This window comes from Pongo abelii, chromosome 18 (genome assembly GCF_028885655.2).
Source record: "Pongo abelii isolate AG06213 chromosome 18, NHGRI_mPonAbe1-v2.0_pri, whole genome shotgun sequence".
Lineage (NCBI taxonomy): Eukaryota > Metazoa > Chordata > Mammalia > Primates > Hominidae > Pongo > Pongo abelii.
The window spans coordinates 21,642,518-21,670,173 of NC_072003.2; the positions used below are offsets into that span (position 1 = coordinate 21,642,518).

At 46.6% G+C, this 27,656-nt stretch overlaps 1 protein-coding gene across 5 annotated transcripts in view; it reads left to right on the forward strand.

Moving 5' to 3' along the window:
- Positions 1-27,656, forward strand: part of SYT17 (synaptotagmin 17) — a 100,956-nt gene that overhangs the window by 9,727 nt on the left and 63,573 nt on the right. For all 5 annotated transcript variants that reach the window (XM_054533144.2, XM_054533146.1, XM_024241372.3 and 2 more), the window contains 2 exon segments: positions 2,248-2,396; positions 5,382-6,001. In XM_054533144.2, the coding sequence (XP_054389119.1) occupies positions 2,248-2,396; positions 5,382-6,001 (769 nt within the window).

Below are 27,656 nucleotides of genomic sequence, written 5' to 3' on the forward strand. Positions count from 1 at the left end.
GTGCAGTGGTGCAATCTCGCTCACTGCAAGCTCTGCCTCCCGGGTTCACACCATTCTCTTGCCTCAGCCTCCCGAGTAGCTGGGACTACAGGTGCCTGCTACCACGCCTGGCTAATTTTTTGTATTTTTTTTGGTAGAGATGGGGTTTCACCGTGTTAGCTAGGATGGTCTCAATCTCCTGACCTCATGATCCACCCGCCTCAGCCTCCCAAAATGCTGGGATTACAGACGTGAGCCACCGTGCCCACCCAGGTTCAAGTGATTCTCATGCCTCAGCCTCCCAAGTAGCTGGGACTACAAGTGCGTGCCACCAAGTCAGGTTAATTTTTGTACTTTTAATAGAGATGGGGTTTCGCCATGTCGGCCAGGTTGGTCTTGAACCCCTGACCTCAAGTGATCCACCCACCTCAGCTTCCCAAAGTCCTGGGATTACAGGCATGAGCCACCACACCTAGCTCCAGATAACACTTTTGAAGAACATCAGATCAGTCTCATCTCATGCACAGGATGCGTCTGAAGACCTCACAGCATTCAAAACTTGCATTTTTCAAGATGAGTTTTCCCATAGGCTTTAATGTCAAGTTGCGGGGGATGCAGCCTCGGAAGGCATAAATCTACAGCCATTATGGCTTAGGGGCATGTTATTAGCGGCATCAGTCTCAAAACGACGTCACCAGCTGTTTTTCTACCTCCTTTCCCATCCCTCTAGCATCCTTACCTAGCTTTATGAGTATTGGGGGGGATCTTAAAGCCACCCCAGCTGTAATAATATCAACTAAGCTGGGCATGGAGGCATGCACCTATAGTCCCAGCTACTCAAGAGGCTGAGGGTGGGAGGATCACTTTGAGCCCAGGAGTTCGAGTCCAGCCTGGGCAACATAGTGAGACGCTGTTTCTTAAAAAAAATCAATGAATTGATTGATCAATCAATAAAAAATGTTTCAAGATGTATTGAGCACCTTTTTACTACACAACCAAGCACTGTTCTAAGCATTTTATTTATTTTTGAGACAGGGTCTCTTGCTGTGTCACCAGGCTGGAGTACAGTGGCACAATCATAGCCCACTGCAGCCTCAAACTCCTGGGCTCAAGCAGTCCTCCCACCTTAGCCTCCCAAGTAACTATGACTACAAACACAGACCACCATGCCCAGCTAATTTTAAAAATTTTTTTGTAGAAACAGAGCTCTGCCATGTTGCCCAGGCTGATCTCAAACTTTCGAGCTCAAGTGATCCTGCTGCCTTAGCTTCCCAAAGTGCTGGGATTACAGTTGTGGGCCACCATGCCCAGCCAACTTTTAGTAGAGATGGGTCCTGCTGTGTTGCCCAGGCTGGTCTCAAACTCCTGGCCTCAAGGGATCCTCCTGCCTTGGCCTCCCAAAATGCTGGGATTATATGTGTGAGCCACCATGCTCGGCCTCTACGCATTTTATATGTGTTAACTCATTCAGTGTTTACAACCACCATATAATGTGGGTACTGTCAATATTTCCACTTTACAGATGGGGAAATGGAGGTACGGGAGGGGAAAGAGACTTGCCCCAGCACCCAGCCAGGGTTCAGCCCCAGCGGTTCTCTCAATGACTACCCTGTATCGTCTTCCTTCTCCATCCACCCCTACCTCCTCCTTCCCAATTTCTCAGCAGTTCTTTATTGGGAGCACATTGAGTCACGGCTGCTGCTAATTTATAGCTATTTCTTTACATCAAACTTCTGTTCAGAAATTGTTGATTTTCAGGGCCATTTCTGCCACGCAAAGAACCCTTGAGTGACATTGTTATAGGATATTTTTAAAAGATCTTAAATTATAGACACAGTGACTGTTGAAATACCAGGACACTTGCAACCAAAAGCAGAAGTTTGGATGCCTATAAAACAACCAGACGGTTCACTCCAGACTAGAGATTGACAGGTCTCGGGCTGCACTGAGCCAAAGTGGCGCCCCCACGTGGCGACAGCTTAAGTTTACACAGCTCTCCGCCCAACCCCAGCTTTGAAATTATGCAAGTTCTTGACAGATTGTTCTAAATTGGGGAATATTTCTTCATATCATTTCACATTTTGTGCAAAAAGCAAGACGTTGTTGAGAGTTTAAGGACACCACACTGTTTCAAATTTGCATTATTCCATGTTGCATAAAATGAGTCTGAGAGCGGTTTCATCGTGGGTCTTAACCCCCAAGGGACAGAGAAGATGCCAGTCCCCGGGGATCCCTGGACAGCTACTGAGACCTCTTCCCTTCCTATAGGATGGCCAGCCGGAGCAGTGACAAGGATGGTGACTCTGTCCACACGGCCAGCGAAGTCCCGCTGACCCCACGGACCAATTCCCCGGATGGAAGACGCTCGTCCTCAGACACATCCAAGTCTACATACAGCCTGACGCGGAGGATTTCGAGTAAGTATCTCTGCTTTACCTTTCTGGGGGCCCTGGCTGGCTTTCCCAGACACTCTCCCACGGAGAGTCATGAAGGGCAGTGTTATTGCTGGGGGAGGGCGGCAGAGTGGGATGACAGTCCAGGAGACAGGGCGAGAGAGAGATAATGACGGTGTGACAGAGGAGGGCATCACACCTGATTGCTGCTGAGTTTGATCAAAATAAATCATTTTGATTGATTTTTGCTTTTGTTAATTTTAAGTTTGATTGAATTGGCTGAATTGATTAACATTGTCAGTGTATATCATTTCAGATTCCGAAAGATGAGTGTGGCTATATTATATAGCAGGGCTTGTCAATTCTGGTGACTTCGGGAGCTAGGCGGGTTGCATCAGTGGCCAAGTGCAGAGGTTGCATAGAGATAAACATTGCCTGAGTGCAGTGACAAATGGCAGCTGCCGCTCTGTCTGGAGAGTTACTAGGGCAGGGTGGGGACTTCGGTCAATTGAAAATCGAATGCCCCATTGAAAGGGAGACAGGGTGTCTGCTACTCAGCTCTGGCCGATGGTAGCTGTATGGGATTGGGGGCCCAGTATTGTCTGATCTTTGTAAAGAGATGTTGGCAATCTGGGTTTTTTTTATGTGAAACATTCTTACTTTTAAGCCTAAACAAAATGTATGTGTGGCCATCAAATTTGACCACCCAATTTGTCCACTGTGTTGTGTGGCATATGTGTTTTACCAAACGACATGATTTGGGCGAGGAGGAAAAAGGAGGACAAACACCCAGAGGCTCCCAACCTCCTTCTGCTCCACAAAAGTATCTCTGGTCTGTGTGAACTGATGTCTGAAATTCACCAAACAGAGGGAAAAGCTTCAAATGCATGAAACAAATCCATTCAGGTGGAGATAATTGGTGTCCAACCTTTCCTGGGGATAGAGGGAAAAGAAAAAAGTAGGAAAAAAAAAAAAAAGAGCTCAAAGGCATGAAGTAGTGAAACAGAGGGAGCACTGGATTTCTTTAGGCCTCAGTCTTCCCGTCTGTAAAATGAGAGGTCTGGTCTAGAGCTGTGCTGTCTGGTATAACAATCACTAGACACACGTAGCTATTGAGCATGTAAATGGTGTGAGACTGAATCTTACTGATGTTCTGTAAGTGCAAAATACATACTGGACTTTCAAGACAGTGAGAAAAAAAAAAGGCTGGGCGCAGTGGCTCATGCCTGTAATCCCAGCACTTTGAGAGGCTGAGGCGGGAGGATCACCTGAGCTCAGGAGTTCGAGACCAGCCTGGCTAACATGGTGAAACCCCGTCTCTACTAAAAATACAAAATTAGACGGGCATGGTAGCACATGCCTGTAATACCAGCTACTTGGGAGGATGAGGCAGGAGAATTGCTTGAACCTGGGAGGTGGAGGTTGCAGTGAGCCGAGTTTGCACCACTGCACTCCAGCTCAGGCAACAAAAATGAAACTCTGTCTCAAAAAAAAAAAAAAGAAAAAAGAGAGAGAGAATTTAAAGTATCTCACTAAAATATTTTTATATTGGTTCCATGTTGAAATGAGTATACATTGGATATAGTGGGTTAAATAAAATATTAAAATTAATTTTGCAGGCTGGGCACGGTGGCTCATGCCTGTAATCCCAGCACTTTGGGAGGCCGAGGCAGGCAGATCGCTTGAGGCCAGGAGTCCTGGCCAACAAAATGAAACTCCATCTCTACTAAAAATGCAAAAATGGGCCAGGTGTGGTGGTATACAACTGTAGTCCCAGCTACTTGAGAGGCTGAGGCATGAGAATCACTTGCAACTGGAAGGTGGAGGTTGCAGTGAGCCGAAATCCACCACTGCACTCCAGCCTGGATGACAGAGCAAGACTCTGTCTCAAAATAAACAAATAAATAAAATTAAATGAATTTTGCCCTTTTTTTTTGGCATATTTTAAAAGTCATGGCTGCCAGAACATTTTAAGTTACATGTGTGGCTTGCATTTCTGTCTTGTGTTATCTTTCTATGGACAGTGTGGGCCTAGATAATTTCTAAGTCTCATGCCCAGCTCTGAACACAGGTTATCTCCATTTAGCATACATCTGTCAGAGTACCTCCCGTGCCTCTGGTAAATGTCTCATAAAGACAGCTGTTTGGGCAATTAGCAAGAATGCCATGAGCTCATTGCTAGAAGAGAGGGATGTGCAAAGGTTGGAATAACGAACTTGAGATCAATGCACTCTGCTGGTTCATGGAAGGGAGAGAGGCGGCCCGTAAGCGATGAGGTTTGAATATGAACCTTGAAGAACTACAGTCGTTGCCATTTATTGGTCTGTGGCTACGGGCACATTCTGTGCCATGCCCTTTCCATGCCCTGGCTCAGTGAATCTTCACCACATTCTCTGAGGTAGGTGCCATTATAGACTCTATTTTACTGATGGGAAAACAGAGTTCCAGGGAGTCAAAAGAATATGCTCGGAGTCACATGGCTCACTGGTAATGAGTACATGAATAGTGAGTAAGTGGCTGAGATGGAATTCCACCCAGGCACTCTGGTCCCAGAGCTCACTCTCTTAAAGTGGAGACATCATAGGATAATGGTTAGAGCCAGACTCTGGGGCCAGCTAGACCAGCCTGACCCCTGGCTCCTCCACTTGCAAGTGTGTGACCTTCAGAAAGTTACTTAAAGCTTCTGTTTCCTCATCTATAAAGTGGAGATAATAGTAATTATCTAATAATTCAAGGGGATGTGAAGGTTGTGATTGCACATATGAGATGATGTAATGTACACAGTCCATTAGAGTAGTGCCTGGCACTTAGCTGCTGTGATGATGGCAAGGTGACAATAGTGCCACCAAACTATCTGTCACAGAATCAGTGAGTATTTAAGAGTGTGGAGAAAGATGGCAAAGGTCATTTTGAAGCAGAGTAAACAATGCAGGAATCTGCTTACCTGCAAAGTGGCCCAGGTCTGCCCCATATGTGGCTGTCTTCATTGTTACTTCTGATGGCTCTCAGGTCTTGAGTCAAGACGTCCCAGCTCTCCACTCATCGATATTAAACCCATCGAGTTTGGCGTTCTCAGCGCCAAGAAGGAGCCCATCCAGCCTTCGGTGCTCAGACGGACCTATACCCCCGACGACTATTTCAGGAAGTTCGAACCCCACCTGTACTCCCTCGACTCCAACAACGACGACGTGGACTCTCTGACAGACGAGGAGATCCTGTCCAAGTACCAGCTGGGCATGCTGCACTTCAGCACTCAGTACGACCTGCTGCACAACCACCTCACCGTGCGCGTGATCGAGGCCAGGGACCTGCCACCTCCCATCTCCCACGACGGCTCGCGCCAGGACATGGCGCACTCCAACCCCTACGTCAAGATCTGTCTCCTGCCGGACCAGAAGAACTCAAAGCAGACCGGGGTCAAACGCAAGACCCAGAAGCCCGTGTTTGAGGAGCGCTACACCTTCGAGATCCCCTTCCTGGAGGCCCAGAGGAGGACCCTGCTCCTGACCGTGGTGGACTTTGATAAGTTCTCCCGCCACTGTGTCATTGGGAAAGTTTCTGTGCCTTTGTGTGAAGTTGACCTGGTCAAGGGCGGTCACTGGTGGAAGGCGCTGATTCCCAGTTCTCAGGTAAGGGATGGGTTTTTGGTGTTTCCTCCTGGAAGCTTTTTAAAAAAGTGATTATTTTTATTTTATTTTACTGTTTAAAAGGCTTTTTTGGATTTTTAAAACTTTTTATTTTGAAATAATTTTTGACTCACAAGAGGTGGCAAAAATAGCAGAGAGTTCCAGTGTCCTCTTGATCCAGCATGACAGCGTCTTACAAAACCAGGAAATAGACATTGCTAACTAACCTAGAGCTTACTTAGATTTCACTAGTTTTTTTTTTTTTGAGACGGAGTCTCGCTCTGTCACCCAGGCTGGAGCGCCGTGGCGTGATCTTGGCTTACTGCAAGCTCCGCCTCCCAGGTTCATGCCATTCTCCTGCCTCAGCCTCCTGAGTAGCTGGGACTATAGGCGCCCGCCACCATGCCCCGCTAATTTTTTTTTTTTTTTAATAGAGACGAGGTTTACCGTGTTATCCAGGATGGTCTCAAGATCTCCTGACCTCAAGATTTCCCTAGTTTTTACGTGCATCACTCGTGTGTGTCATTCTGTGAAAATTTATCACATGTATAGATTCATGTAACCACCACCACTCTGGAAGCCTTTTTTAAATCATTGATGCTGAGTTATTTAATAAGGAGAATGATTGCACAGGGTATAAAGCTATCAATCATTTTGACTTTCAGAAATTGATTTTTTGGGGAAAAAGTGAAGGCTGGAAAACAGGATGATGCATGGATGTTTTTCAGGCCAACTGTTAGATTGGCTTCCTTCCCCCTGTCCAGCCCAGGGAAATGTGGTTGGCTGCTTGGGAAGCCACCCACGGACCAGGCTGTGTCTCCAGTCGGCTGTTGGGCATTCCTGCATATTAGAGGATAACTGTCTACCCATTGTGGGTAGAAGGATGTGGGGAGCCCAAGGAAAGGAAAAGACCCAGCCACTCCTTCTTCCTCCCTCCCTCCCTTCCCACTTCTCTCTTCGCTCCCTCCCTCCCTTCCTTCCCCGCTTCCCTCTTCCCTCCCTTTCTCCCTCCTTCCCCTCCTTCCTCCCTCCCCTCCACCCCTCTTCCCTTCCTTCTCTCCCTGTCCTGTGGGATGGCTGTTGTAGGACAGGGACGGGAGATGGAGAAACGGGAGGGGGCTTTGGCCACCATGAGGTCAATAACAGTTGCCTTCCAGGCCAGGTGCAGTGGCTTACGCCTGTAATCCCAGCACTTTGGGAGGCTGAGGCAGGAGAGTCACTTGAGTCTAGGCATTCAAGACCAGCCTGGGCAACACAGTGAGACCCCGTCTCTACAAAAGACAATTTAAAAATTAGCTAGGCATGGTGGTGCACATCTGTAATTCTAGCTACTTGGGAGGCTGAGGCAGGAGGATCTCTTGAGCCCAGAGTTTGAGGCTGCAGTGAGCTATGATCGAGCCACTGTGCTCACTCCAGCTCACTCCAGCCTGGGTGACACAGTGAGACCCTGCACTTTAAAAAAAAAAAAAAAGCTGCCTTTCCATGAGGAGCCATTTGGTGACATGCAGAGAAAATGGCCTCGGGTCCAATCTGCAACCTTCCTCCCACTGCCTAGCTGTTGCTGGGCCCCTCTGCTCCCTCACCTCACTTCAGGTGAAGTGGAGGTAGTAACACCACCTCGCAGTGAGGGCCTGGCAGGTGGCGAGCACTCCACAGTGGCAGGTCCAGTTGTCAGGAGAAGACGTCTTCTATTGTGAACCCATTCAGAGTGAGCCTGTAATGTGTCACCTTCCAGTGCACTAAGCGGTAATCACACCTGGTGAATATCTAATTGGGCAGACAAGAGGCGGGGAGTGTTCCCATTCACTCCTGATGCTGAGCCATCTTGCGGCAGAGGAGCTGGCGTCTCCTGAGCTGAGTTAATCTCAGGGCTGCCGTCTCCTTTCCATCTGAAGAGGGACAGCTGGGCCTGTTTCATGTCACTGCGGGAGCAGGTTTCTCCCAGACAAGGGCTGGCTCCTCACCCTTAATAGAGCTGCAGGCCGTGCCTTAGTTTCATGGGGACCTTTCGGTGCCTCTATGAATTAAAAGTATTCATGTGTATAGGGCTGAGTGCAATGGCTCACACCTGTAATCCCAGCACTTTGGGAGGTTGAGGTGGGAGGATGGCTTGAGCCCAAGAGTTCAAACCAGCCTGGGCAACATAGTGACACCCTATTTCTACGAAACATAAAAAAAAAAGAAAAAATTAGCCAGGCATGGTGGCATGTGCCTGTAGTCCCAGCTACTCGGGAGGCTGAGGCAGGAGGATTGCTTGAGCCCAGGAGTTTGAGGCTGCAGTGAGCTATGATTGCGCTAATGCACTCCAGCCTGGTCAATAGAGTGAGGCCTTGTCTCTAAAAAAATAAAATAACAAAAGTGTGTATAAAGTTGAAATATTGCAGGCAGGTCAACTGCTCTAGTTGCTCATCTGATTTACACTCTGGTCTGTCACACTCGGGCTTCCAGCCTTGCTGGTGCTATTATCAGCCAAGTAGTGCTGTTAATGCCTTTAATTGTAGGTTTGACTCTTAAATCCTGGCTGTAAATGCCTTCTGTCTCTCATTCCTGATGATGATGAGTGTTTTCTTGGTACTGTTCAAAATAATTTTTGGAAGCATCATCTGGACCCTTAAGATACTTGTTTTCCTTCTCTTCTCCCCTCTTTATTATTCTTTGTTTTTTCTTCTCTGATCTGCTCATTTCTTCATTCTGTTTTTCTTGAGGTCCTATTATGTGCCCGGCATTTCTAGTTGGAGTAACAAAAATGAATACCATACCATTCCTAGCAGCAGGAAACTTCCAGTCTAGTGGGAAAGACAGTTTGGTAAATAGCAAGCCATAATGCAGTGTGCTGCATGCGGTAATAAATGGGCAATCAGAACTCATTTGATTTTTAAAAATTATTATTTTTTATTTTTTATTTTTAGAAACAGGGTCTTGCTCGGTCACCCAGGCTGGAATGCAGTGGTGCAATCACAGCTCACTGCAGCCCCAAACTCCTGGGCTCAAGAGATCCTCCCACCTCAGCCTCCTGAGTAGCTAGGACTACAGTTGTATGCCACTGCACCTAGTTAGTTTTTTAAAAAATATATTTTGCAGAGATGGTGATTTCGCTATGTTGCCTAGGCTGGTCTCCAACTCCTAGTCTCAAGCGATCCTCTCACCTCGGCCTCCTAAAGTTTGCTGGGATTATCGGCATGAGCTACTGAGCCCTGCCAAGACTCATTTTATTAAGAATGATCAAAATTGGCCTTGAAAATGGGCACCATATTGAAGACTGAGGTACCATCTCTCACTAACTCCAATATAGTAGGTCTTGCACCGTTGGAGTGGATCAGGATGTATTTGCTCACATTTGGGAAGCAAATGTATTTCAGGCAGAAGTTTTAAATGATGGAATCCACTAGGAAGGTCATGCTATATGAGTATTTCACTTTGAATACCAGACTCATACTAGCGAGGCAAGAAGCTCACACAAAGAGAGGCACTGGAGACTCTGACTGAGGGAAGAATATGCTCCTATTGTCCAGCTAATGCTTACTCTGGAATTTATGCTCTTTGAGTGGAAAAGCCGGTTGTCTTACATGCTGCCAACAATCATATGAAAAAAAGCTCATCACTGATCATTAGAGAAATGCAAATCAACACCGCAATGAGATACCATCTCACACCAGTCAGAATGGCTACTATTAAAAAGTCCAAAATAACAGATGCTGGTGAGGTTGTGGAGAAAAAGGAACACTTATACACTGTTGGTGGGAGTGTAAATTAGTTCAGCCATAGTGGAAGACAGTGTCGCAATTCCTCAAAGACCTAAAGACAGAAATACCTTTCCACCCAGCAATCTCATTACTGGGCATATATCCAAAGGAATATAAATTGTTCTATTATAAAGACACAATGCATGTGTTATGTTCATTGCAGCACTATTCACAATAGCAAAGGTATGGAATCCACCTAAATGTCCATCAGTGATAGACTGGATAAAGAAAATGTGGTACACATATACCATGGAATACTATGCAGTCATGAAAAAGAACAAGATCATATCCTTTGCAAGAACATGGATGGAGCTGGAGGCCATTATCCTCAGAAAACTAACACAGGAATTGAAAACCAAATACTCCGTGTTCCCACTTGTAAGTGGGAGTTAAATGCTGAGAACGCATGGACACAGAGAGGGAAACAACACACAGTGGGGCCTTTCAGAGAATGGAGGGTGGGAGGAGGGAGAGGATCGGGAAAAACAACTAATGGGTACTAGGCTTAATACCTGGGTGATGAAATAATCTATACAACAAACCCGATGACACAAGTTTACCTAGGTAACAAACCTGCACTTGTACTCCTGACTTAAAATAAAAGTTAAAAAAAAATTAAGTTCTGCAAACAAAAGAAAGAAAGAAAGAAAGAAAAAAACAAGCTGGTTGTCTTTGGCCGGGTTCCCTAGAAGCAGAGCCGGAGATGGGGATTTGGATGTAGATTTGTTGCCAGGGCTGCCATAACAGAGCACTACAAATTGAGTGGCTTAAAGCAACAAAAATTTATTGTCTCACAGGCCTGGAGGCAAGGAGTCCCAGATCAAGGCATTAGCAGAGTCATGTTCCCTCTGAAACCTGGAGGGGAAGCCTTCCTTGCTCCTTCCTCGCGGTGGTTGCAGGCAGTCCTTGGAATTCCTCAGCTGGAGCTGCATTGCTCTAATCCCTGCTCCACCGTCACACGGCCATTTTTGCCCTGTGTGTGTCTGTGTCTCTTCTCTTCTTTTTTTTTGAGACGAGTCTTGCTCTGTCGCCCAGGCTGGAGTGCAGTGGTGCGATCTCGGCTCACAGCAAGCTCCGCCCCCTGGGTTCACGCCATTCTCCTGCCTCAGCCTCCCGAGTAGCTGGGACTACAGGTGCCCACCACCACGCCCGGCTAATTTTTTTGTAATTTTAGTAGAGACGGGGTTTCACCGTGTTAGCCAGGATGGTCTCGATACCCTGACCTCATGATCCACCTGCTTCGGCCTCCCAAAGTCCCGGGATTACAGGCGTGAGCCATGTCTTTTCTCTTCTTATAAGGACACCGGACACCAGTCATATTGAATTAGGACCCACCCTACTCCAGTGTGACCTCATCTTAATTTAAATAACAACATATACAATGACCCAATTTCCAGATAAGGTCCCATTCTGAGATACTGTGGGTTAGGACCTCAACCTGTCTTTTTTTTTGAGACAGGGTCTTGCTCTGTCACCCAGGATGGAGTGCAGTGGTGTAATCATGGCTCAATGCAGCCTTGAACTCCTGGGATCAAGCAATCCTCCTACCTCAGCCTTTCAAGTGGCTGGGACCATGTGGTACCACAAGTGTACACCAACATGCTCAGATAATTTTTTATTTTTTGTAGAGATAGAATCTCATTATTTTGCCCAGGTTGGTCTTAAACCACTGGGTTCAGCGATCCTCCTGCCTTGGGGGCCTCAAGTGCTGAGATTAAAGACGTGAGCCAGTATAACTGCCCTGATTGCTGATTTTTGTTAGAAGCTGACATCTGCCTTCACCAAATTGGTTGGTTGGTCAGTGGAATGGAAAGCAGAGGAGGCAGTTGTGTAATAGTGTATAAAACAAAACTATTCAATTTCTTATTTTTAGCCTATTCTAATGGTGTGTGGAGTTGGGCTAACGCTTAGTGTCTAGTTATACTTTCTTCTTGGAAAACCCATGTGGAAGATGAATGGGTGGCTTGTGGGACCAGCATATAGGCACCTCCTGGTTCAGGGCAGAACATCCCATCTGTCTTGCAACATCCCATCTGACTGCATCTTTGATCTTGGCATTCAGGAAACTGGCAGCTAATGGAGCTATGGCGTTTTTGGGGTCTCAGTGATAAGGTTGGCCGGAAGATAATGAAAATAAGACCATACAGTGAGTAGGACAAGGGGACTGACATAGACATGAAATTACACTGGCTATTTAGAGAAATTCTGCTCATTGGAATGGATTGAAAGCCATTGAAATCTGTGTAGGCTCAACTCTTTTAAAAAATTATTAGCCAACATGGTGAAACCCCGTCTCTACTAAAAATACAAAAATTAGTGAAGTGTGGTGGCGGGCACCTGTAATCCCAGCTACTTGGAAGGCTGAGGCAGGAGAAATGCTTGAACGTGGGAGGTGGAGGTAGCAGTGAGCTGATATCGTGCCATTGCACTCTGGCCTGGGCAGCAAGAGTGAAACTCCGTCTCGAAATTAAAAAAAAAATTATTAGTTTTAATTGTGGGAAAATACACACACCATGAAATTTACTGTCTTAACCATTTTTGCCTGTACAGTTCAGTGGCATTAAGTACATTCACATTGTTGTGCAACCATCACCACCATCCCACTCCAGAACTCTTGCAAAACTGAAACCCTACACCCATTAATCAATAACTCCCCATCTCCCTCTCCCCCCAGCCCCTGACAACCGTCATTCTACTTTCTATGAATTTGACAATTCTAGGTACCTCATATAAGTAGAGTCATAGATTATTTTTCTTGTAGCTGGCTTGTTTCACTCAGGATAATGTCTTCAAGGTTCATCTGTGTTGTAGCATGAGTCAGAATTTCCTTCCTTTTAAAGGCTGAACTGAATAATATTCCTGTGTGTGTGTGTGTGTGTGTGTGTGTGTGTGTGTGATATTTTGCTGATTCATTCATCCTTTAATGGACACTTGGGTTGCCTCCACCGTTTGGCTATTATAAATAATACTGCTATGAACATGGGTGTACAGATGGCTTTTTGACCAACTGTGTGTGTGTTTTTTTAAGCCGTAAAAATATCCACGATGTAGGTGGTTCATTTTCTCTTGAGTTCATGTGGTTTGGGGAAGGAAGAACAAGGGCAGTGGAGAGATTAGATACCCTGTGGCCATGCGGGAACCTTTCTGAGCATTAGGAAGGATACACAGTTGTATCCATTTGACAAGGCTCATCCAGTATTCCTAAAGTTTGTGCATTTCACTGTATATAAGTTTAATCTAAAAAAAAAAACTCCACCATAAACAAACACTGAACTCTGGTTAATGATATGCCGAAATGTGTATGGGTGCCATGCTCTGAAGTTTTCCTAAATTTGTATGTTGAAATCCTAACCCTGAGGGGATGGTATTCAGACAGCCTTTGGAGAGGTGGTTAGGCCATGAGGGCAGAGCCATTATCAGTGGGATTAGCGCCCTTGTAAAGAGGCTCCAGAGAGTTGCCTTGCCCCTTTCTCCATGTGGGGCAAAACCAAAAGGTCCCATCTATGAGGAATGGTCCTCAGCAGACATGAAATCAGCTGGTGGCTTGATCTTGGACTTCCCAGCCTCCAGAAGGGTGAGAAATAAATTTCTATTGTTTTCAAGCCACCCAGTTGATAGTATTTTTGTTACAGCAGCCTGAATGGACTAAGACAGTGAGGAAGTAAGTGTACCAATGTCAGCCACTTATTTTGAAATGCGTTCAAAAAAGATAGAGTGATAGATGGATAGGGAAGAAGCAAATAGAGCATATTTTAAATATAATTATAGCATTGTTAATATCAGTAACTGTTCATTGTAGAATCTAGGGGATGTATCTAAGAGTGTGCACTGTACAGTTCTTTTGTTTTGTTTTGTTTTGTTTTGTTTTTTTGAGACTGTGTCTCATTTTGTCGCCAGACTGGAGTGTAGCGGCATGATCTCAGCTCACTGCAACCTCTGCCTCTTGGGTTCAAGCGATTCTCCTGCCCCAGCCTCTCAAGTAGCTGGGACTACAGGCGCCCGTCACCACACCCAGCTAATTTTTTGTATTTTTAGTAGAGATGGGGTTTCACCATGTTAGCCAGGATGGTCTCAATCTTCTGAATTCGTGATCTGCCCACCTTGGCTCCCAAAGTGTTGGGATTACAGGTGTGAGCCACCGCGCGGCTGCACTGTACAATTCTTTAAGCCTCTCTGTATTTGAAAGTGTTGAGAGTGTAAGCCATGGCCAGGCGTGGTGCCTCACATCTGTAATTCCAGCACCTTGAGAGACTTAGGAGGGAGGATCACTTGAGGCCAGGAGTTCAAGATCAGCCTGGCCAACATGGTGAAACCCCATCTCTACTTTATAGTACAAAAATTAGCTGGGTGTGGTGGTGCATGCCTGTAGTCCTGGCTACTCGGGAAGCTGAGGCATGAGAATCGCTTGAATCCGGGAGGCAGAGGCTGCAGTGAGCCAAGATCGCGCCACTGTACTCCAGTCTGGGTGGCAGAGCGAGACCCTGTCTCAAAGAAAAATAAAGAAATGTAGACTGGGTGTGGTGGCTCATGCCTAAAATCCCAACACTTTGGGAAGCCAAGTGGGAGGATTGCTTGAGGTCAGAAGTTCGAGACCAGCCTGGGCAACATGAAGAGACCCTGTTTCTACAGGAAAAAGGGAGAGAGAGAACGTTCACAAGAAAATGTTGAGGAGCAAAAGACAAGAAGTACCGGTGCCAGTTAGGAAAAATTGCTGTGGTCTTTTAGGTGAGAGGTGGTGATGATCTGGACCCCGTGTAAGGTGGTGGTGACAGAGGATGCAATTTGAAAGCAGAGTCTTTGATGCCCAGAAGCAGCCTTTGAGGAAACTATAAACAAGGAATATCAAACAGTGCGGGGTTGGCAGGGGGTGGTCAGGTGGGTTTCTACTACTGTGATTGTTCTCTTACTTTAACAAGCGTCAGAATCACCTGGGAGCTGTGACTGTGGAGGCTCCAGACCTCAGCTTCCCTAATTTGATTTCCCACATCTTGGGTGAGAGGCCCATGAATCTGCACTTGAGCCAATGCACTGGGAGATTCTAATGTAGGTATACTCTGGACCTCATTCCGAGAAACACTGGGTGGCTGGTGGAAGGTGAAAGGTGAAAAGTGAAAGGTGGAAGGTGGAAAGGGTTCGGACATTTGAGCTGGACAGACTTGCATCTAAAACTTGGCTCTGCCGCTTAGGGGTTGGATGTTGTGATAATTTCATAAGCCGGCGTGGCAAGTGCTGTGCCCAGCTGCTTCAGTGGCCGGTGTGCAGGGTGCACCCAATACAGGGCTGCCACTAAGATGATATTTTATGGAGCCATTCTGGGAAGGAGTAGATTCAAGCTAAAGTGCTCTTAGGCATTCATGTAGAAGAGTTCTGAGTCATGTCAGGATGCAGTATCTTACATTACAAAGCCAGATTGCCCACTGAAGAGGAATGTTTGATTTGGGCCTGGAAGAAGAAAATATGTTTAGTCAAAAGTGATATTTGCACACTGGAATGCTGGATATTTATGTTTCCGAACATTGCTTCAACCTGAGATTTGCACTGTCCAAATGAAAACCTTTTAGACCTTTGATGTCTAGAATTCAGAGCATTGTGGCTTAGGAAGCAGAGTCTGTGCATGTGGGCACTAACCAAGCTGTCTTCTCCAGGGTCTGCTGACACCTGGGAAAGTCATCTGTTGTCCTAGGTTGGGTTCCTCTAAAGACAAAGATTTGAGTGCATGCATTTTCTTTAGGAAGTAATGCTGAGAAACACCAGAAGAGAAGGGAGAAAATGAGACCAATAAAGTGTCTCACCACTGTGGGCAACCAGAGCTTAATCCTACTGGGGAACTCAGTGTAGCCTGCCCCAGGGGTGAGGGAGCTGGGGTATTTATTCACCCAGTTCCCATCTGGCATGGGTTGCAGGATGCTCCCAAAAGTTCTTAATTCCCACCTCCAACTTGCCTTGTGGGCACAAGTAGGAAAGACTCCACTGGCCAGAGAGACCTAAGCGGAGATGTAGGGCTGACAGTAGGCAGTCAACGAAGTCTGTTCTGGTTGGGGCTAGGTGCTGTGGTGGGCACCTTTAGCATTGCTACACTTTCTCTTGCCACCCTCAGGGCTCAGAATGCAGCATCTTCCATGCTTCCCCTTCTCCCTGCTTGCCATCTGTCTTCATTTCCCCTTTCCTCTGATCAGGAAGGCACAATGCTGATGAATAAGAACATTGGCTAAGCGGAAACCTGTAAAGAAAAAGATGCCAGTCCTCCCTTCTTATAGAGGTGCCCAATCTTTGCAAGTGACTGTCTTGGCAGCCATGTCTCTCTCTGAGCTTTGGGGGAACGGATGACAAGGAAAATCTATAGCTGTCTCCACTCAGCCAATGCTCCCTCTCCCCTCATCCCTTTTACTGGGATGTAGATACTGGGAGTAAGGAGGATTGTGAACGCTGCAGAACTGCCTCTCTGCCTCTTACAAATCGCAGAGAGAGATGTTGTGTCCCAGATGTTGCTGGCCCCTGGATACTTCTCCTTGGTCTTCACCTTGGGCCAGGGCAGTGCCTTCTGGGGTCAACAGGAAACACCCTCACTCGGCATCCTGCTGATGCACAGGAAAAGGTTTGGCCAGACCCTGGGGCAGAGTAAATACCCCATAGACATCAGCATTTGTTGTTATTTCGTGTTGGTATCTTTATTTATTTATGTATTAGAGACAGGGTCTCACGCTGTCACCAAGGCTGGAGTGCAGTGGTGAGATCATGATCACTGCAGCCTCAAACTCCTGGGCTCAAGCGATCCTCCCACCTCAGCCTTCTGAGGAGCTGGGACCACAGGTGTGAATTACCATGCCCAGCTAATTTTTAAATTATTTTTTGTAGTGACGGAGTCTTGCTATGTTGCCCAGGCTGGTCTCGAACTCCTGACCTCAAATAATCCTCCTGCCTTGGCCTCCCAAAGTCCTGAGATTGCAGATGTGAGCCATCACGCCCAGCCAAATGAAAGGGTTCTAGTCTTGGTATCTTTGGCACTTGGAAGGAACTCAATAGATGTCTTCTGAATTGAACAAATATTGTGTAAAGAGCATGCGCTTTTGAGTTAGACTGATCTGGTTAAAAGTTCCAGCTTCACCATTTCCCAGCTGTGTGAACTTGGGTCTAACTCCTAGGCTGTACATTAGGGATAATAATTCTTACTGCATGGGGAAATGGGGGAGCATTGTGAGGATAGTGATGGTGGCAAGCTCTCACACAGCACTCACTGTGCGCTGGGCATTCTGCTAAGTGCTTTTATTGTGTGAACTATTATAATCACCCCATTTTATAGATGAAGAAACTGAGACATGCATTAAGCAACCCATCCAAGCCACAGAACTGGGACTTGAACCCATGTCATCCAGCTGCAGAGGCTGTACTCTCAGCCACTCTACTCCATGGCACTGCTTCTTTCATTTATTTATTTAACCTTTTTTTTTTTTTAAATCAAAACAAAACAAAACAAACCAAACCTTTTTTTTTTTTTTTTTAAAGAGATTGGAGAGTGGGGGCAGGCATGGTGGCTCACACCTGTAATCCCAGCACTTTGAGAGGCTGAGGCAGGCAGATCACCTGAGGTCAGGAGTTCGAGAACAGCCTGGCCAACATGGTGAAACCTCATCTTTACTAAAAATACAAAAATTAGCTGGGCATGGTGGTGGGTGCCTGCAATCCTACCTAGCTACTCGGGAGGCTGAAGCAGGAGAATCGCTTGAACCCGAGAGGTGGAGGTTACAGTGAGCCGAGATTGCACCATTGCACTCCAGCCGGGGTGAACGAGCGAGACTCCATCTCACCCCTGTAATCCTAGCACTTTGGGAGGCCAAGGTGGGGGGATTATGTGAGTCAGGAGTTCAAGACCAGCCCAGAGAAAAAAAGTGAGATCCCCATCTCTATACAAAATTTAAAAATTAGCCTGATGTGGTGATGCGCATCCACAGTTGCAGCAACTCGGGAGGCTGAGGTGGGAGGATTGCTTGAGCATGGGAGGTGGAGGCTGCAGTGAGCTATGATGGCAACATTGCACTCCAGCCTGGGTGACAGAGCCAGACCCTGTCTCAAAAGAAAAAACCCACGAAAACCAAAGAGACTCAAAAAGAGATGGAGTCATGCTATATGTGCTGAATAATTGGTGATTGGGAACCCAGGTGCCAGAAGGTCACAGGGAGGGACCCGAGGAGGGAAGGTACCAAGAAGAGGGGAGATTGAGGCACATTTGAGATTGAAACCAGAAGGAATTGGCTTAGAATCTGATTTGCATTTCAATTTATATTACTTTGGTCATAACCATGCCCCAGGCAGAGAGTAGATAGAAGAATTTTTTTTTTTTTTTTAAAGACAGAGTCTTGCTCTGTTGCCCAGGCTGGAGTACAATGGCATGATTTCAGCTCACTGCAACCGCCGCCTCCTGATTTCAAGCATTTCTCCTGCCTCAGCCTCCTGAGTAGCTGGGATTACAGGCATGCACCACCACACCTGGATAATTTTTGTATTTTTAGTAGAGACAAGGTTTCACCATGTTGGCCGGGCTGGTCTCGAACTCCTGACCTCATGTGATCCACCCGCCTTGGCCTCCTGAAGTGCTGGGATTACAGATGTGAGCCACCAGCACCCAGCTGAAGAATTCTTTTTTTTTTTTTAAATGACTTTGTTTTTTAGGGTGGTCTTAGGTTTATAGGAAAATTGAGAGGAAGGGACAAAGGTTTCCCATATACACCCTGCCTCCACACATATGTAATCTCCTTTGTTATCAGCATCTCCCGCCAGAATGGTAAATTTATTACAACTCATAAACCTACACTGACACATCATTATTACCCCAAATCCATAATTTACATTAGGATGCTCTTGGCGTTGTGCATTCTGTGGGTTTGGACAAATGTAAAATGACATGGGTCCACCATTGTAATGTCATCCAGAATAGTTTCTCTGGGACATTTTTTTAAGCCAAAATACTTGATAATTTGAGGTGCTCAGAGTTATGTGCTCATTGGACCCGGTACTTGGAAACTGCCTGGAGTTATAAACGCCCCCAGCCTACCTTGTCAGCTGCCAAAAACCGCCTGGTAAACAGAGACACCTTACTGCATTTTGTATTTTGAGATCACTCACCACCTGGTACCTTACCAGCCAAGGCTCTTGACAAGGCAAATGCCAGGTTTCTTAATGAGAAATCCCTCTTTAACTTGCCCTGAGCTGCTGTCAGCCTTGACCCTCTCTGTAGAGTCCTGGCCTTTGTGTGTATGTTAAAATTGTTTCCTGCTCAGGTTCTGATGAACAGCAGTGTTTTGGCAATGTTGTGCAGCCAGAGCTGGGCCCAGGCCAGCGTCTTACAAAGCAGCCATTAACTAGAAGTTTCTTTTCATGCGGTCCTTCGTGTTTTCTTCCTCCTTAAATAGAAATTGATTTTGCATTTTAGATATCAACATGCAATTTTTTGTTTGTTTTGATTTGTTTTTTTAGAGACAGGGCCTCTAAAGAAAGAGGACAGGTTTTTGTTTTGTTTTGCTTTGTTTTGTTTGTTTGTTATTATTTCTTTTTTTGAGACAGGGTCTCACTCTGTTGCCCAGAATGGAGTGCAGTGGTGCAGTAACAGTTCACTGCAGCTTCTCCCTCCTTGGCTCAAGCAATCCTCCTGCCTCAGCCTCCTGAGTAGCTGGGATCACAGTCGTGAGCCACCATGCCTGCCTAATTTGCTCAGCCATGTTGCTCAGGCTGGTCTTGAGCTTCTAGCTCAAGCAATCCACCTGCCTTGGCCTCCCAAAGTGCGAGGATTATAGGCATGAACCACCGTGACTGGCCTCAACATGGACTTTTGATTCCTAGTTATAAAATGAACTAGAAGAGGAACCAGAGGTGATTTGGACCAACTTTCCTGTTATATAGACTAGAGAACTGCAGCACAGAGAGGTTGAATGACTTGTCCAATGTCACATGGCTTTCAGGCAGGAGGTCTTGCTGTACTGTACTGTACAGTGTTGGTACACTGTACTAACTTCTTTACCCCACAAGGGAGGTGATCTCTTGATGGCTAAGAGCATAGACCCTGGAGTCATACAGACTTGGCTTCAAGTCTTGGCTTTGCCATCCACTAGAGGTGTAGGCTCAGGTGAGTTACTTGTCATCTCTAAGCCTCAATTTCCTTGTCTGTAAATGGGGATCCTGTGGTGTGCTGGCTCCCAGAGCCAATTGTTAAGTTTTCAGGAATTTTGCAAGCTGGTTAACATCACCACATTAATAGCTGGAGACCAGCTATTGTATATGAAATTGACCAGTGTCATAAGTTAGAACCTCTGCCCACCCCACCCCGAGAACTAAAGATTTACCATCACAACAGTGATTGCAGTAGTACTTACTTCAAAGGGTTATTGTGGGCAGTCAGACTTAGTCTTTATGAAGCATGAAGATCAGAGAGCCTGGCACATGTTTACAGTGGTGCCATATCGTGGTCAAAAGCACAGACCTAGTGTCCTTTAATTTTCAGGTCAGAGCCAGCCCAACCACTTCCAGCAGTGTGACCTTGAGTAATTACTCAATGTCATTGATAATAATCATTGCTAGCTCTCCCTGAGTACTTACCATGGATCAATTACTGTTCTAAGGGCTTTCATTTCCACCCAGGGGCTATTATTATTCCCATTTTACAGTTAAAGAAACTCAGGCACAGAAAGTTTGAGTAACTTACCCAAGGCCATGAAGTTAGTGAATGGATGAGGCTGTGTTCCATTGAACATGAGGAGGCTGTGTTAACTGTTGCCCTTTCTCACTGAGGCTCAGCTTGTTGGAAAATGGCAAGAATAACAACCCCAACATCAAGGGCCATAGTTAGGCTGTCATCTGATAATGCCTGTGGCGTGAGGCAAGGCCTCAATTAATGTGAACTTCCTACTGGTAACACTAAATAAATGTCAATGTCAGTCATTACCATGATAATTACATTGAAGTCTTCCTAGCCAAGAAATTTCAACTCAGTTTGATTGAGGAGAATAAAGTAATAATTGTCATCCAAGCAATTCATCAACTTCATCCGGGATTGAGAAGATGAGGCTATGAGCTCTGAGTGGTCAGTGGGTGGGTGGCCCACGTTTCTGGTGGTAAGCTCCAGAGAGAACATGAAGGGCTTTGTTCAGAGAAGGAGAAGCTGAATGTTTCCAAGGGCTGTCAACATTGATTGACCACATATGTATGGCAGGTTCCAGGGCTACAAACATGAGTGAGAGCCTGGTCCCTGCCCTTGAGACTCTCATCGTAGTGTAATAAGTACGAGCATTTGTCAGATGTGTCCTGTTTCCTGACACTGTGCAAAGTGTTTTCTATATGTGGCCCCACTGCAGACTCACTCAAGCCTGTGAGGTATGGTGACCATCCTTCATTCTACATAGGAGGAAACTGAGGTCCTGGTCAATGAGTGACTCATCTGAGGTTATTCACGGAATGGTGGAGGTTGGACATGAACTTAAACAGGGTGACTTCTGAGCTCAATATTCTTATTACCTGAAGTTGCCTTTGAAAAACAGTCATGGCCCTCAATATCTATCATATTAGGCTGGGCACAGTGGCTCACACCTGTAAACCCAGCTCTTTGGGAGGCCAAGGCAGGAGGATGCTTGAGGCCAGGAATTCAAGACCAGCCTGGGCAACAAATCAGGACTCCTTCTCTACAAAACAAAAAATTAACCAGGCATGTTGGCGCACACCTATAGTCCTAGTTACTTGAGGGGCTGAGGCAGGTAGATCCCCTGAGCCCAGGAGTTCAAGGCTGCAGTGAGATATGATTGCACCACTGCACTTCCAACCTGAGTGACAGAGCAAGACACCCTGTCTCAAGAAAACAAACAAACAAACAAAAAAGGATGATATTGATATCTATGAATGAGAAAACTAATGGGGCTGTAAGAAAAAGGTCTTTACATTTCAAGCAGCAGAAAAACTGACTTTGGCAGCTTAAGGAAATGATGAATAAGATGATGATAGGCTCATTTATTAAATCTGGGCTGTAAGCCCTTCACATGTATTAACCCATTTAATTCTCACAACAACTATATGCTTGGGGTCCTTACTATCCCCATTGTACAGATAAGAAAACTGAGGCCAGGGAGTTCGGAAACTTGCCCACAGTCATCCAGTTAGTAAATGGCAGAGCCAGGACTCATGTCAGACTCTCTGGGAGAAAGAGAGGGTGGTATTGAAAGGGTAGTGGAGCAGTTTATAGTATCAAAAGAAGTGAATCATCAAGGCCTCAGGGTAGCTCTGGGACTCTCTAGACTAGGTCTCCATGGACTTCTCTCTAGAGCAGTGCAGCCCAACAAATACAACATGGGCTGCATATTAATATTATGCCATATACATGGGCCCATATACATGACCATAACTTTAAATTCCTAGGAAACACATTTTACAAACTAAAAAGAAATAGGTGAAATTTACTGTAATATTATTTTATGGAACCCGATACATCCAAAGTGTTATCATTTCCACAAGTCATCAAAGTAAAATATTATTGGTGTGAAATTTTACATTCATTTTTCACACTAAATGGTTGAATCCATTGCCTCTTTTACACTCACAGCACATCTCAATTTGTACTAGCCATATTCAAGTGTGCAGCAGCCATAAGAGGCAAGGGGTTCCTCTACTGACAGCAAGCCTTAGAAGGATCAGATTAATTGACTTGGATCCATGGACTGAGGTCACTCCCTCTTCATTTCTCTTCATTCAAGTTTTATTTCTAGGTGATAGAGAATCCAGTGGGTTGCCCCCTTGGGCAGGGTGTCCAGGGCAGGTGCAGTCATCAGATATGTCTAGATGGTGTGGCTAGGTGTTTGATCTCGACTTTTACTACAGCTGGTGTTGGCCTCAAGATGTGTGTAAACCCAGTGTTGAGAGAAAGAAGAGAAGAGGAGAGGTGAGATTGAGGGTTTAGTTTCAAAAGAGCTTCTGTCCACGCTGGTGACCCTGTGACCTTCCTTAGGGAATTAAACTGGGCAACCGAGAGGTGATGTGTGGAGGCAGAAGGTCAGATCAGCTCGTCAGCATCACTGGAATAAAGGCTGCACATTTCAGTGGGGGGACCAGCTGGGGGGCAGCTCCGACTCCCCACCACCCAGGGCTCTCTCAATGGTCCCTCAGTGTTCTTGAGGCCAACAGTAGAGGTTTGCTTCAGCACCAGGTCCCACTGAGGCCCCAGCTACTGCTGGACAGTCCAGGGGACCACATCACCTGCACATAGAGCCTGTGTGAGAGAGGAAATTGGCTTCTGGGTGGCACCAAGGTGGTCATGGAGGCCTGTTTATCTGCAGCATGGAAGGACTTGCCTCCTGAGATTTGTGTGATGTGTCAGGACCCTTTGGGCCACCAAGGACACAGCCCCAACTCAGGCTTCCTTCATGGGGGACAGGGGAAGAGGTACTTAGGGAACTGAGAACCCCAGGAGTTCCCTGAGCTTCAGGCACAGCTGAATTCAGGGACTCAAACCTTGTCATCAGATAGACTCTTACACAGTAGATGGTTAGAATCAGTGACCACCAGCTGACTCCTGTACAAATGCCCAGTGTCAGCCCCACCCAAATCACAGCAAAAGAGCTTCTGACACTGGAAAAAGTGGGGAGGGGAGGAGTGCTAAATAAATAGAAGCCAAAGATACCTCTTCTGTGGCCCCCCAAAACCAAAGACTGAGAGAAGGTGCCATTTTCAATAATAGGGAGGACTTCTAAGGGCAGCAGACATAAGAAAGGAAAGTAGCTACAAGGGATGCCCCTGCTTAAAAAAAAAAAAAAAAAAGACCAATAGATCTATTAGATTCTTATGGTGTGCCAGTATAGTGGGTAAGGAGGTGGGCTTTAAAATCTGACAGACCCAAGTTCCAACCCTGACTTGACCACTTACACCTTCATTCATTCAACAGATACTTACTGAGCACTTGCTTAGTCCAGGCATTAGTGTTCCAGGGGATACTCACTGTGTGACATTGGGGAAGTTACTTGACTTCTCTGAGCCTCAATTTTCAGTGGGAAAAGTGGGAGTAAAAGCCAAAAAGCATAGTTTTCAAGAGTTCAGGATCTGGAATTAGTTTCTTTATGTTCACACCTTGTAAACTGTTTTTACTCACACTTCTGACACCAAGTTTGTGGGGTTTTTTTCCTCATACCAACCACTTCTCCATTTCTCTGGACAACAACTTGGTTTCCTTCAATTCAATTCATATGGACACTAAATACCTGGAGTTAGTGCAGACCCCACAGGTTAAGGTCTCAGTCCCATAAGATTGCCTCTGCTTCAGATACCAGTCAAAAGCCCCAGGGTGCCACCTGTACCTCTGACTGACCTGGCTATAAATTGAGAGTTCCCACGACCCCCTCCTCAAGTTCAATAATTTGCTAGAAAGGCTCACAGAACTCAGGAAAGCACTTTACTTACTATGACCAGTTTATTATAAATGACACAACTTAGGAACAGCCAAGTAGAAAGGATGCATAGGGCAAGGCAAGGGGTTGTGTGTGGAGCTTTCACGCCCTCAACGGGCACAGCACCCTCCCAGCACCTTGATGTATTCACTAACCTAGAAGCTTTCTGAATCCCTTCATTTAGGGTTTTTATGGAGATACCATTATATGGGCAGGATGGATTAAACCATTGGTCATTGGTGACAGAAATCAACCTCCAGCCCCTCCCCTCCCTGGAGGTCTGAGAGTGCAGCTGAAAGTTCTAACCTTTTAATCATGCTTTGATCTTTCTGAAGACCAGTCCCATCCGGTCATCTCATTAGCATACAAAAGACACTCTGATCATTCTGGAGATTCCAGGCATTTTATTTTTATTTTCATTTGAGACAGGGTCTTGCTCTGTCACCTAGGCTGGAGTGCAGTGGCGCATTGATGGCTCACTGCAGCCTGGACCTCCAGGTTCAAGCAATCCTCCCACCTCAGCCTCCCGAATAGCTGGGACTACAGGTGTGCACCACCATGCCTTGCTAATTTTTTTCTATCTTTTGTAGAGATGGGGTTGCCCAGGCTGGTCTCAAGCTTGTGAGCTCAAGCTATCCCTCCACCTCGACCTCTATAAGTGTTCAGGGGTTTTGGAAGGTCTTTGCCAGGAACTGGGGACAAAGATCAAATATGTATTTTCTATTCATACCCTGGCTCTGCCACCTGCTTACAATGTGACGTCAGCACATGCCTGGACCTTTCAGGCATGAAAGATCCCTTTACTCTCATATATGATGAGGATAATAATAGTAACTCTCCCATAGGGTTGCTGTGAAGATTAAAGGGGAAAATAAAGGAAAGCACTTGGCCAGGCGCAGTGGCTCACGCCTGTATTCCCAGCAGTTAGGGAGGCCGAGGAGGCTGGATCAGTTGAGGTCAGGAGCTCAAGACCAGCCTAGCCAACATGGTGAAACCCCGTCTCTACTAACAATACAAAAAAAATAGCTGGGCATGGTGGCGCATGCCTGTAGTCCCAGCTACTCAGCAGGCTGAAGTAGGAGAATCGCTTGAGCATGCACCATCATCGAAGGGCCCTTTGAGAACTGAATGACATAATGTGATAAGAAGCAAGGTGCTCAGCCCCAAGTGTGGTACAGAAGTGCTTGGTCGATGTCTCCGCTGTGGTTATTATTTGTTTATTTAGTCAGCATGTTAGGGGGTTGCCCATATGTCGGCTCTGGCCTGGGTCTTGGGATAAAGTGATAAGTGAAGGGCTCGCAGTCTAGGCTGAAGGCCACAGTTAGAACCTAGAATCCTGAGTGGTTCCCTCTGCTGCAGGGACTCAGTCACGGCTCTGTGCCCAATGCAGCACCTTTGCCTGGCGCAGGGTGGAGCTTCTGCTGGTAGAATAAACAGCCACGCGTTCACTGCAAGAGGTTAAGTCTCAGGCTCACAGGAAAGCACATGGCAGCGGCACCTGCCCTGCTGTGGGTGGGCTGGGCATGGGATGGGGGTTGGTGGATAGTCTGGAATGTTCTGTTTACCTGGCACATAATTTTACCGTGTGGGCAATGATGCAACATAAGATTGAGGGAAGCGGAAGCTGGGGAATGAAAAGCCTCAGACCAGGCCATGGATCTTAGCACTTATCCTGAGGGGGATGGGAGCCGTTACAAGACAAAAAATAGGGAAGGCCCTGGTCAGATTTGAATTTGGGGTTGCTGTTTCTGGAGCAGAGCACGAGGTGGACCTAGAGCAGGGATTCTCAGCTTTGGCACTCGTCACACCTTGGGCTGGACCGTTCTGTGTTGTAGATGCCGTCCTGTGGATTGTTGGAGATTTAGCAGCACCCCTGGCCCCACCCATTAGATGCTAGTAACTCCCTCTCCCCGACTTGTCACCACCCAAAATATCTCCAGACATTGCCACATGCCCCCTGCAGGGCACAATCACCCCCTTGAGAACCGCCTATTTGAGGATGTTTGAGAACAGGGCAAGGTGACCTTAGATGTGGTGGGGGAGGGATCCAGGAGTGATTTTGGACAGGCATGGGGTGCTTGGAGGATATTTTGGAGTTGGAAATGACACGAGGGCAGAGGGTGAGGGAGGTCTGTAGAGCCTCACTCAGCTTTCGAGGTTGAGGGGCCTGCTGGGCTGGACAGTGAGGTAGGGGGAGCAGGCAAGGATGGGGCAGGGGTGGTGCTGATGAGCTAAGTTTGGGGTACAGGGTGTTGAGGATGAGCACCCCTGAGGAGGCTTCCAGTGGACTTAACTAAAGATCCCTGAGTGATTTCATCCGATGCCATGGCTTGAAACACCTATGTTGTCAGTATTTCCGGGGCACTTGTGAAACATTCTGATTCCCAGACCCCTCCCCTGAAGAATCCGATCAAGTAGGCTCTGGGAGGCCCCAGGAATCTGTATTTACAAGCATCCCCAGTGGCTCTGTTGTTGAGGGCAGTTTTGGAAACACTGAACTTAGGTTTGCCGCCTGCTGGAGTGACTGGCTGATGTCTCACTCCTACCCTGGACTGTTGATTTTGCCCCAAATTGCTCCTCCACCAGTGTTCCCCATATCCATCAGTGACACCCGTATTTATCCCAAAACCCAGGAGTCATAGCCTACACTCATCAGCAAATCAGGCCAGCCCCACCAACCCCTTCAAACCCGTCTACTCCTACAACCAGGTCCAGGCCACTTCACTTCTCACCTGCAGTGTTAGGACGCCCCTCACGAGTCTCCCTGCTTCATTCCTTTGCATTGCATTTCTCAACCCAGCAGCCAGGGGAATACAGTAAAATAAATGTCAGTTCATGTCTTACTCCTGCATCTGACCTTCTAATGGCTTCCTGTCTCATTCAACATAAAATCTAAACGAGACTCAGCCCCTGTATCTCCCTCCAACTTTATTTCCCTGGTCAGTGGCCTCCTGAACTCTGCTTCGGCCACATCAGCTTTGCTGGGCATCTCAGGTACACCTAGCATGGCCCTACCTCAGGGCCTTTGCACTAGCCATGTCTCTCCCTGGAATGCTCTCCCCCCACATACCTTCATGGCTCCCTCCTTTCTTCACTCAGGTCACCATCTCAGAGAGGCTTTCCTTGACTTTTTTTTTTTTTTTTCTTTTGAGACAAGGTCTCACTCTGTCACCCAGGCCAGAGTACGGTGGCGTGATCTCAGCTCACTGCAACCTCTGCCTCCCAGGTTCAAGTGATTCTTGTGCCTCAGCCTCCTGAGTATCTGGGACTACAGGCATGTACCACCACACCCAGCTACTTTTTGTATCTTTAGTAGAGGCAGCGTTTTACCATGTTGGCCTTGAACTCCTGACCTCAAGTGATCCACCTGCCTCGGCCTCCCAAAGTGCTGGGATTATGGGCGTGAGCCACTGCACCCAACCCCTTGACTTTCCTTTTAAAGAGCAGCCCTATCACTTTCTATCCCCGATGCCAGCTTTGTTTTTCTTCCTAGCACTTAACTGC